Raw genomic sequence first — 12746 nt, forward strand, 5'->3', positions numbered from 1 at the left:
CTTGTAATGTCTCCTCTTTCATTTTTTATTTTATTTTTTGAGCCTTCTCTCTTTTCTTCTAGCTACAAGTTTTTAAATTTTATCTTTTTAAAAAACCAACTCATAGTTTTGTTGCTCTTTTCTATTGTTTTTCTAATCTCAATTTCATTTATTTCTTCTGATCTTTATTATTTTCTTCCTTCTACTAAATTTGAGCTTGGTTTGTTCTTTTTCTAGTTCCTTGAGATACAATGTTAGGTTTGAGATCTTTCTTGTTTTCTGATGTAGGTGTTTATTGCTGTAAAACTAACTTCCTAAAACTATTTTTGCTGCTTCCCATAAGTTTTGTTTGGTATGTTGTATTTCCATTTCCATTTTTCACAAGATATTTTAAAATTTCCCTTTTAATTTCTTCTTTGTTCCACTGGTTATTCAGGAACATGTTTGATTTCTATGTATTTGTGAATTTTCCAATTTACTCCCAGTTATTGATTTCTAGCTTCTACCATTGTGGTCAGAAAAGATATTTGATACAATTTTAATCTTCTTAAATTTGATAAGACTTGTTTGTGGCCTAACATATGATCTATCCTGAAGAATGTTCCATGGGCACTTGGAAGAATGTGTATCTTGCTTCAGCTGAATAGAATGTTCTATATAAGTCTGTTAGGTCCATTTGAGCTAAAACTGTGGAAATCCAAACTTTCCCTATTTTTCCATCTGGATGATGTGGCCCTTGCTGAAAGTAGGGTATTGAAGTCCCCTATTATTACTGTATTATAGTCTCCTTTCAGATCTATTAATCTTTTCTTTATATATTTTGGTGTTCCAATGTTGCATGCATATATATTTTAATTATTATATCCTCTTGCTGAATTGACCCCTTTATCATTATATAATGACCTTGTTTTACAGTTTTTGACCTAAATGCTATATAATTATAGCTACCCTGCTCTCTTTTGGTTTCCATGTCCAGAATATCTTTTTACCTCCCTTCACTTTTAGTCTACCTGTGTCCCTTATAGGTGAAGTGAATCTCTTGTAGGCAGTTTATACTAGGGTATTGGTTTTTTATCCATTCAGTCACTCTATGTCTTTTGATTGGAGATTTTAAGCCATTAACATTCAAAATAATTATTGATGGGTAAAGACTTACTACTGCCATTTTGTTCATTGTTCACTGGTTGTTTTGTAGATCCTTTGTTGCTTTCTTCCTCTCTTCTTGTCTGCCTTTGTGCTTAGGTGATTTTCTCTAGTGGTATGCTTTATTCCTTAATTTTTATCTTTTGTGTATTTACTAAAGTTTTTTTGCTTTGTGGTCACCATGAGATTTACATAAAATATAATTATAATAGGGTATTAATTTTTATTTTATTTTGTATATTTCTTCACTATGTCCTGTGCTCATAACAGGCTATTTTAAGCTGATAAAAACTTTATTCACACACACACACAAAAACTACACTTTTACTCTACCCTCCTCACATTTTAAATTTCTGGTGTCATAATTTACATATTTTTATACTGTGTATCCCTAAAATTATTGTAGCTATTACTAATTTTAATAGTTCTTTTATCCTTCATACCAAAGCTATAAGTGATTTATATACCACAATTACAGGCTTAGAGTATTCTGAATTTGACTGTATACTTACTTTCACCATTGAGTTTTATACTTTCATGTTTTCATGTTAGTACTTACTGTCCTTTTCTTTCAGCCTGAAGAACTCCCTTTTAGCATTCCTTTTAAGACAGGTCTGATGAAACTCCCTCAGCTTTTGTTCATCTGGGAAAGTCTTTAGCTCTCTTTCATTTCTGAAGGACAGCTTTGCTAGGTATTAATATAATATTGCTGGTTGGCAGTTTTCTTCCTTAAGTACTTTTGAACATATCATCTCACTCTCTTCTGGTCTATAAGGATTCTGCTGAGAGAACTGCTGCTAGCTGTACTGGAACTCCTTTACATGTCATTTGCTCTTCTCTTACTGCTTTCAGAATCTCTCTTTGTCCTTGATTTTCAACAGTTTATGTGTTGGTGTAGTCTTTGAACTAAAGCTGATTGGAGTTCTTTGACCTTCCTGTACCTAGATACTTATACCTTTCCTCAGATTTGCAAAGCTTTTCTCATTTTAAATAACTTTTCTACCCCTTTGTTTCTCCTTTCTCCTTCATTTACTCCTATAACTTGAATATTTACTCTTTTGGTGCTGTCCCATTAATTCCATAAACTTTCTTCATTCTTTTTTTCTTCTTTCACTGTATGTTTTCAAATAACCTGTATATTCAGGTTTAAATTCTTCTAATTGTTCAATTCTGTTGGCGATGCTGTTACATTTTCTTTTCATTCATTGTGTTCTTCAGCTCTATAATTTGTTTAATTTTTAAGAAATATATAATTTCAATCTCTCTGGTAAACTTCTCATTTTGGTAACTTGTTTTCCTGATTTCATTGAATTCTCAGTATTTTCTTGAAGTTCATAGATGTTACTTTTTAAAACAATGATTTTGAATTCTTTGTCAGGCAGTTCATACATCTCCATTTCTTTGGGTCAGCTTCTGGGAGATTATTGTGCTCTTTGGGTGATGTTATGTTTATGTCTCCTTGGTTTTTCATTTCTTATTGCCTTACATTGATGTCTGGGCATTTGAAGATGTAGAGACTTTAGTCTTTGACTTGCTTTGTCTGGGAAAGCCCTTCACTAGTCAGTCCATTCAGGGATTCTAGTCCAGCTGCCTGGTATGGTTCATTGGTTGGCTTGCTCTTAAGTGTCTTCACACTGGCTGGCCCGGTGCCTGGGTCAGCAAGGGGGTGAGCTCGGTGCCTGGTTCCATGGAGTTAAGCCTGAAACTTGGGTCCACTGGAGTGGAGCTGTTGACTGGTTCTGTGGAATGGGCCTGCATCTAACAGGGTGGGCCTGAAGCCTGGGTCCACTAGAGCTAACCTGGCACTGGGGTGGGCCTTGAGCCTGAGTCTACAGGGGCCAGCCAGGCACCGGGATGAGCCTGGTGCTTAGGTCCACTGGGATAGGCTGAGTCTATGGGAGTGGGTCTGGGTCAAGAGTCCACAGGGGACTGGCCTGGAGCCTGGGTCTGCAGAGGTAGTCCTGGAGCCTCTGTCTGTGGAGACTGGCCTAGAACCAGGGCCTACTAGGGTGAACTTGGACTCTGTATTTACTGGAGCAAACCTAGATCTTAGGTCTTTGGAACCTGCAGTTGACCTAGTGTTGGGGCAGGTGTGGAATCAGGATCTATGGCAGCTTGTCTGGAGTGTAGGATCATGGTTGCTGGCCTGGTATCTGAAGCCACTGAGGCTGGCTGAAAGCCTAGGGCTTTGGAGTCTGGCTAGAGCCTGGGACTATTTGCGTTGGCCTGGAGGCTGAGTGTGCAGGTGCTGGCCTGGAGTCAGGTCTGCAAAATCTAGCCTGGGTCCTGGGGCTTCAGGGGCCAGTCTGAAACCTGGATCCACAAGTATGTTCCTAGAACTTGGGTCCATGGAGGCTGGTGCATCACTGGAGTCTACTAGGATAAGCCTAAACCCTGGGTCTGTGGGTGCTAGCCTGATGATTAGGGCTGTGGGCAGCTTGTCTGGAGCCTGGAGTCACTGGGATTGGCCTGGTGCTGAAGTAGATCCAGAGACTGAGTCTGCTGGGCAGGCCTGGGGCCTGCAGCTTTGGAATCTAACCTGGGGCTTTGAGATCTAGCCTGGCACCACGGTGGGACTAAATGCTCGGTCCATGGGTACCAGCCTGGAGTCTGGGGCTACAGAAGCCTTTCTGGCACTGAGTTTTACCAAGACAAGCCAAGTGTTAGGGTCTGAGGAAAAGTTTAGTGCTAACTTCCTTCTCCTTTCCCCACATGAAGGGTATCTCTCTCCATACTGTGCTGCCTGGGGTTGGGTGAGGGGTGGTGCAAGTAGTATAAAACTGTCCTTTTTAGACTCTTCAATGCATCATTTCTTTACTACACTCAGGTACTATAATCTCTGACCTGGTTTCCTTAGCTCTTGTAAAGGTATTTTTGTGCATGGATGTATGTTCAACTTGATGTTTCTGTGTGAGAGGAACATGGAAAGTCCTTTTCTGTCATTTTGCTGATGTCCACTGAGACTAACTTTCATAATCAACTCTTGACTAGATTACTGAACAGTCACCTAGATTTTATTTTGACCCCCTCTAATCTATTCTCCAGATTGCAGCCAGAGTAATCTTTAAAAAACAATCTGATTATGTCACTCCCTGATTAAAACCTTTCATTAGCTCTTCATGGTTTTCAGGATAAAGTCAAAATTCCTTAACACAGCATGTAAGGACTTCCATGAATTAGTTCTCTTGACCTCATTCCTCAGCATTCACCTTTCCACTTATATTCACCAACAGCGCTTGAACTTGTTCCTGCCAATGTCACCTTTCTCTAAGCCCTGTCTCCTTCTCACCTCCTGGATAAACTTCTACAAAACTTTATACCTACCTTGGGCATCAATATCGCCAGAAATCCTGGATCAGGTACTACTCTGTTGATCTCTGTCAGAGCACTTATCCCTTAATAAAACATAATTGCCTGTTAACATGGTTGTCCCTTTCCTCCACTTGGTTATGAGTTCTCTGAGGGCAGGGACCCAGTCTTAGTAAAAACCCTTGGTTCTTAGCACAATGTCTGTCATACAGAAGAGATAGCTAAATATTTAATGAATTGATAGGTTGAATGGTATCTTTCTGAGCATAGATTAAGAACAACTAAGATTTGTTACTACTTTATGGTTTATAACATAATCATTATCTCTCATCAATTTTTATAACAATCCCATTAGGTAGGTGGTATCATTAACCATTTTTTATATATGAAGAAACAAGAACAGAGAAGTTAAGTGACTTTCCCAAGGTAGGACTCAAATCTAGGCTTCCTAGATAATTTTAGGATTGGGAATCTTCTACCAAACAACCACATCTCCACTGAAATATTTAGAACTGAGTGGGGTAATTCATTCTGCCATAGGACTACAAATCATCCTCTAACTGTGTAATTTAATCTTTTGAGATAAAAATGGCATTTAAATGAATTTTCAAAATAAAATGTCTAATTTGAATACCTGTATTGCTTAAACTTTTCCTATAAAAAAATCTACATTTTTAACCACTGTATTTAACACCTCACAAAGCTGATAAAAATTCAGTATCTGTAGTACCTACAAGGCTTATACATATATTAATACTCTAAATATCTGAGAATTGAGTCAGAAAGCTTACCTATTCTTGGAACAGTTCATAGCTATATGCCATTAGAAATGCCTAGTAATAGCAAGATTCATAAATACTACTAATGTTCTTGCTAGGTGCAGTCACGAATGAACAGCACTATTACACAATTTCCTTTACCCTGCCCGAAGGTTATAAGCTATTTTTCTTGATGTGCTTGGCAAAGACCAAACTCAGTGAAGAGCTAATTTCTCACAAGACAAAAATGTTCTTTGAGAGATTGATTCCCAAGCATTAATCATTAATCATCCAAGCATTCATTATCAATCCTAATCACTTAATGCTGGTATTTCTACAAGGGTATATCATAATGTTCATAATTATACCACACCCTATAGTGAAAAAAAAGCAGCAGTCACCCAAACCTCTCCCATCCAGTTAACAGAGTCCTACTGTTCCAACATAGGATTATTTAAAATATTCAAACAACTATTTTAAGTTCATTTTTGAGACACATCTCAGTAATTTTTAAACAACAAAATGAATACTTACAATACATCTTTGAAGTCTCCAAACACATACATATGCCTAAAGCTGTCAATAGCGATTACAGGACAATCTGCTGGAGTTTTCTGTATGTGCAGAAGAGGATGTCTAAATTTGTCACAATCGGCATGTAAAAAGTTTATTGTACCTTTTAAAAACAAAAGAATTTTGAGAGGTAAATTCAAATTTTCTTGATTATATTTTCATAAGATTGCAAGCTCACAAAAAGTGACATACTAAAAAAGCACCCCAACATTCTTAAGATTAATATAGATCAGAAAAACTAAAACCTAAATATCTAACACTTAAAATAGGTAGGCTTTTAGTTCTTAGGGCACGAAGTATAACTTCTTTAGAAATCATATTGACTTAGCCCAAATTTGAAGGCTATAATGAATGTTTTACTCTCCTTAAATGGGCAATCATTTACTTTGCAGATTACCAGGTTCTAGGCAGGAAGCTCAAATTGATATATGAGCCATTCTCATGGGACCATTTTCATACCAGCCTGGTTGATTTTTAGTGGAATTCAACCTGCAAGATCGTATGTGACTAAAATGGGCAGCTCTATACAGTAACTTTAGTTTATTTTGTTTGACTTTCTTCCCCAACTACAGAGGAAAAGCTGGTGATACCTCAAATTCCATTAAATGCTTTGGAGAAATCCACAGACAACTACTCAACTTTCTTTCATTTAGAAATAAATGCTAATCAGACTGTGTAAGCTCTCTCAGTAATATCTCTGGGAATGTCCATCGGAAAAGGAGTCAGACAAGCAATGAAAGAAAGTGCCCAGAACTAATGCTCATTCATGACCCTGCTTTTCATGAACTTTGATTTTTCTCTCCAAAATAGTAATGGTTAGAAGACAAACAAAAAACACTACTTCATATTATTGCTCTACTAATGCCTCCTTACTGTCACATTTGAATGCACTAAAATAAGGTTTTAACCCAAATATGTTTATGTGATTTGAAAGTAATGGGAGGGGAGACGATGAAAGGGGGAAAAAAAAAGAGAGAAAGAAATGATGAAAATAAACACCTTAATCTGTCTACCTTTTTCACTTATTAATTGCCGAGCTACTTCATTCTGGAATATTTCTAAACTTTCTGTATCTTCTTTCATGTGAAAGAGTATGAGAAAAGGCAGTCCTTCTTCTGTCAATTCCTGTAGAGAGAAGCATTCAATGAGAATTATCAGGCTTCTCCATTCAGTTGTAGCTATTTTCTAGGTAGGAACAATTTTGAACCCGACCCATGTAATAGTTGTAATATCCCAGGGGGGAAAAAAGGCTCAGTGGTGTGAATAAACATTAGCCTGAACAGAAGACTGAATTCACTCCCCTCCCCACCTCAAGTACCCAGGCAGTCAGAGGATCCACATGCCCTGCTTTGCTGCAGAAACTGATCTGCCTTAAAGGAACCACTGTCTGTCAGCCAGTATGGGATACGAGGCCTCAGGGTTAGGCTGTTGAACTCATGACATATAGAGGTGAACTATGCTGGTTCTTTACCAAGGCATTAATTTTAGGTAGGGTAAACATGACCAGTATTATCAGTCTTCACAAGTAACACTAAAAATTGAGTATATCAGCAATAAATAAATATGACTTGCAAAGTTTTTTGTATTCTAAGGTTGCGAAAACCATTACACTTATATATAAAACTTAACCAAAGCTGAAGTGTTTTATCCAGGGTAAAAGACAAAAACTCCATTATTTACTAATTTTCAACCAATACAATTATTAATAAATACCTGCCCCTATATATTTTTACATATCTCTTTATACACATACAAAAGCACCTTGAAAATTATAAAATGCTATTAAAATTTTTATTGTTGTAATTGGAGAATACTACAATGGGTAGTCATGATTAAATGAAATGTGATACGTAGATAGATTTAATCATTTATTCTCCCCAACAAATGCTAAGTTCTGAGTCATCAGAAAAAGTCCAGAAAGGGTTTCAAAACAAAATTATTTTCATCAACTATCCTTTTGAGGATCTCTCCATAAATTTAGGAACTACCTCACCAGAAAGTACAAATGTCCTTTATTTAAAAAAAAAACAAAAAACTGAAACTGGGACCTATTTTACAAGATTAAAAGTTTTCTTCTGGTTCTCATCTCCATATTTAAGCCTGTTTCACTTGTATATAAGATCAATTATTAAGCCTCTTGTTACACTTATTTTTAAAAAAACTGAGATACAATTAGCATACCATAAATTTCACCACTGTTTTTTGGAGACAAGGTCTCACTCTGTCACCCAGGCTGGAGTACAGCCTCAACCTCCCCAGGCTCAGGTGATCCTCCCACCTCAGCCTCCCAAATAGTGAGGACTACAAACATGCATGACCATGCCCAGTTCATTTTTGTTATTTTTTGTAGAGATGGGATTTCGCCATGTTGCCCAGGTTGGTCTCAAACTCCTGGGCTCAAGCAATCTGCCTGCCTCAGCCTCCCAAAGTGCTGGAATTACAGGTATGAGGCCACACACCTAGTCCATCATTTTTAAGTGTACAATTTTGTGGTTTTAACTATATTCACAAGTTGTGCAAACATCACCACTAATTCCAGAGTTCTCTTTTTTTTTTTCGAGACGGCGTCTCACTCTGTAGCCCAAGCTGGAGTGCAGTGGCGCGATCTCAGCTCACTGTAACCTCTGCTTCCCATGTTCAAGTGATTCTCCTGCCTCAGCCTCCTGAGTAGCTGGGACAACAGGCGTACACCACAATGCCCAGCTAATTTTTTTGTATTTTTAGTAGAGAAAGGGTTTCACCATTTTGGCCAGGATGGTCTTGATCTCCTCACCTCATGATCTGTCCCCCTCGGCCTCCCAAAGTGCTAGGATTACAGGCATGAGCCACTGCGCCCACCCTAGAACATTTTTTATCACTTCAAAAATAAACTACATACCCATTAGTACTGATTCCCATTTCCCCTCTCCCCACCCCCTGGCATCACATTAATCTTTTAGTAAGCTGATTTTTTTTTTTTCCTCATCTTTTATCTCTTGGATTCTCATTTTTTATTCCACCATCCATTAACTGATGCTGGTCTCAATGGTTGTCTTTGGACTTCTCTGGTCTAGCATGACAACTTCATGTAGTTCAACAGTTTCGATCACTACTTCTGATCACTTATCTGTGTCTACAAGCCCAGCTCCAGCACAGAATCCAAGCCTAGGTTTCCATCTGCCTGCTTAACATCTCCATTTCAAATTCTAAACAAGTACCTTAAATACTCAAACTACTGCCTAGTCCCCTCCTGTCTAACCTCCTTCTCCTATCTCCCCATTTTCTTTAGTAGTTCTACTTCTCTCTTAGTACTTTTCTTTTCAGGATGTAGTGCCTCTTCTCTAAAGCCATCTCTCATTCCACCCCATCCCTGTCAAAGGAAAATTCTTTTTTCTAAACTCCAAGAGCATTTTAACAGCGCAAAATTCTTTCTTCTAATCTCCAAGAGCATTTTATCAGTGCCCCTCATGTGGAATGGGGCATGACTTTGTGTTATATTATCTGTACATATGAAATATTAAACTGAAAACCCCTTGAAGACAATCTTACTTCATTTCTGTTTTGCTCACAATCAACATATGTCAATAAATAAACAAATGCTTCTAAACACGTGGTAATGTATGCTGCTTAGGCTTCCAAGTTTACCTATGTCCATACAAGCATATTTTTTACCAAACAAATGTTAAAAGATTAAGGAGAAGAATAGTAAGATAACCAGATTTACAGGAAACAGATATTTCCCCCACAGATTAAATGATTAAATGGTTGGTTAAATGGTTAAATGGTTGGTTACCACATAACAAATCTCAAGAAGTATTAAATGTGCTGACAACCACGGGGAAGGGTGCTACCCTGTTTCATTGTTTAAGATTTTCCAGGTCTATACCTTTAAATCTGGTTTTAAAAATTATCCCTGAAAGAACTGCCAGAGCAGGCGAATAGTCATGACAAATTCTTAAATTTTCCTGGGCCTCTGAGGACTAAATGAGTGAATGCAAATTGTCTAAAAAATGTAAGTAATCCAACTAAACATACCTGAGGCCTACAGAAGTAAGAAAACCAGGGACAGGCTGGGCGCGATGGCTCACACCTGTAATCCCAGCACTTTAGGAGGCTGAGGCGAGTGGGTCACCTGAGGTCAGGAGTTCAAGACGAGCCTGACCAACATGGTGAAACCCTGTCTCTACTAAAAATATATATATTAGTTGGGCGTGGTGGCAGGCACCTGTACTACCAGCTACTCCTTCAAGGCTGAGGCAGGAGAATCCCTTGACCCTGGGAGGTGGAGGTTACAGTGAGCCGAGATCGCACCATTGCAGGCTAGCCTGAGTGACAAGAGCGAAACTGGGGGGCTAGGACATTCATTTGATAAACTGTAAGCAGAAAGAGTCTAATCCATGCTCTCTTTCAAAACTAAGTTTAAGATCAAAATGGAAAACACTAACAATTCAAATACAAATAAATATTTTTTAAATGTTTACTTTCTTAAAGTTTGATTTAAAGTACCTCAAACATTCTGCTTTACAATTGCTTGTCTTAACTATTCTATTAATAAATTCTAAGTTGTTTTTTGTTTTTTTTTTAAATTAGTATGAATGTGCGTTAAAAAGCAGAGGGAGCTTAAATCCCAATCTCTTCTAGGCTGCTGGTACTATAAAACTATGACACACCACTGACACCTTGTGGCCAAACACTCAAATTGTAGGAGCAGTATTTTGAATTCCGTGAAATGTCTTACAGTCCACTTTAAAATGCTATTAATGATAGGAAAGAGATGGAAGCAAGACAAGATTATGTGTGCTACATCCAATCTATATATCCAGTATTAAAAAGAAAAGAATACAAAATTGAGTGCATTGCACACAGAAGGGTATTATTCAATGAAAAATAAGAATTATGTATATTCTAGTGAAAATTTTTTACTTTGCCCTGCAATGAGAAATGGTTTGAAAGCCGCTATTTGATCCAAACATTTGAATTCCTGTACCTAAGCATTTAGTGTGTCATGAGGGGTAATGACACATGATTAAAGATTGAAAGACACCCAATCTGAGCATATTTATTCAAACCTTCTCAAAAAACTACAATAACTTAAGATGCGTCTTAACAATATGAATTACTCAGAACCCAGGAAAATACTACTTTGAGAAGAAGGTTCAAAAATAACACTGAAAGAAGCAACAGAACATTACGGAACAAAAAAATACTCTGGTCACTAAGAATGGCCTCCAAGTGCCAAGCTGTCACACAGAAATAAAGATTGAGTATCTCTTATTCAAAATGCCTGGGATTGGAAGTGTTTGGATTTTGAAATATTTGCATTATTCTTAACGCTTCAGCATCCCTAATCTAAAAATATAAAGTGCTCCAAGAGTGTCATGGAGGTACTCAAAAAATTTTGGAATTTGGAGCATTTCAGATTTCAGATTTTCAAAATAGGAATACTCTCTGAAATTCTAAAAAACTAGGGAAAAGGAAGTAGAATCAAAGAATTGCAGGAACAAAAGAAACCAGAAAACTTGGTAAAGCAACTTCTTTAAACCAAAAAAAGAGACTTTGCAAGAAAAGGCTTGTGTTAGAATTTTCACTCAAAAGTCTTCTATAATTCAAAATTCCAAAATATTTTATAATATGGCATTGCATTAAGATAATAACCAGTGCAATAGAGCCTGATAAGTTTATGATATTTAAGCTTGCAGGATTAAAATATATTAATCGCATTTCATTAGAAACCATTTTTAGAACTTTGATTTGAGAAATAGCTATTATAAACAAGTAGGATGTCCCAGTGGGAGTATTCTTACATGTTAAACTGGATCCTGGCAGCACTAATCCTCTTTCTATGAAACACTCAGCAAAGAGCCAATGTAAGATGATTTAGGCTTGCAATGATCTGTCCAAGCAGACACATAGAGAATCTCATACAAACATTCATACATTTGACTTGAAATTGCTACAAACTTAATAAGAATTAAATATTATTTTATGGTGGAAAAGGTACACCAAAAATGTACCATGCTGACATAAAAATACTAACTTATTTTTATGTACTAAAATGCAAAGGCAACATTTAAATCAGGTAAAAAAAAAATCTTATAATGAGTTTTTAAATGCTGTTGGCATAGACTTCTGCTTCCAGAAAGATGAAGTAGACACTTTTCTCTATTTCTCCCAGGAAGTTCAGCTAAAAATCCTGGACATTATATAAACAAACATAAGGCCCTGAAAAGTGAATAAAACAAAGCAGACTGGCTAAGGACTTAAGGACCTAAGAAATGGCACTCAGTTCCTTGAGTTTTCTTTTTGCCTTATACATCTCAGTCTAAGTGTTGGAAATGCCAATGGACACAGATCAGAAATACCCCAAGAATGCATTCTCAAGACGAAGAGGGGGCAAAGAGCATTCTGGTTTGCTCACAATGGCCAGTCCCAAAAGTTAAGTGTTGCTCTCTCTTCCCCAAGAAAAGGGGAAAGAGATACTAAGATCTAAGAGCTGGAAGCCTCTGGAAAGACTCAGGGAGAGTTTCAGGGAATCTTGGAGAGTTCACATATATTATCTCCAAATCTTAAAGCACTTACCAATATACATACACCTTAGTAACAGAAAGCATCAAATCTGAGATTATATTCTTCCTTAAGAACTCCAGGTTTTGTTGTATTACACTTAGGTTAAGCTACAGTGCTAAAAATTACATTCTGAAGTAATAATGGATGTACTTTGGACTAATCTTACTACTGGGAAAATTAGAAAAACCAGGGTAATAATAATAAGAATAAACCACCTTTTTGAAAGCATCTAAAAGTTAAAAAAAAAAAAAAAAAAAGGAAAGAATTATGGGCCAAGACTGGAATAGAAGGAAACCCAGAACATTAAGCATTGCATTTGAAGCTGCTTTTCTGCTAGGACCATCTGTCTTTCCAGAAAAGGCAACTGATAGTGCTCAATCCCACTGATCATCAGGGAAATACAAATTAAAACCACAATGAAACTCTACTACACATACA

The 12746-nt window shown here is 37.1% G+C and overlaps 1 protein-coding gene across 1 annotated transcript in view; it reads right to left on the reverse strand.

The window, feature by feature from the left end:
- The window catches only part of ERP44 (endoplasmic reticulum protein 44), a 114898-nt gene that overhangs the window by 18213 nt on the left and 83939 nt on the right, over positions 1 to 12746 (reverse strand). The window contains exons 9-10 of the mRNA XM_007968590.3: positions 6776 to 6887; positions 5724 to 5865 (exon numbers count right to left, since the gene is read on the reverse strand). Coding sequence (XP_007966781.1) covers positions 5724 to 5865; positions 6776 to 6887 — 254 coding nt within the window. The remainder of the gene's footprint in view (positions 1 to 5723; positions 5866 to 6775; positions 6888 to 12746) is intronic.

Source organism: Chlorocebus sabaeus, chromosome 12 (genome assembly GCF_047675955.1).
Source record: "Chlorocebus sabaeus isolate Y175 chromosome 12, mChlSab1.0.hap1, whole genome shotgun sequence".
NCBI classification, from domain to species: domain Eukaryota; kingdom Metazoa; phylum Chordata; class Mammalia; order Primates; family Cercopithecidae; genus Chlorocebus; species Chlorocebus sabaeus.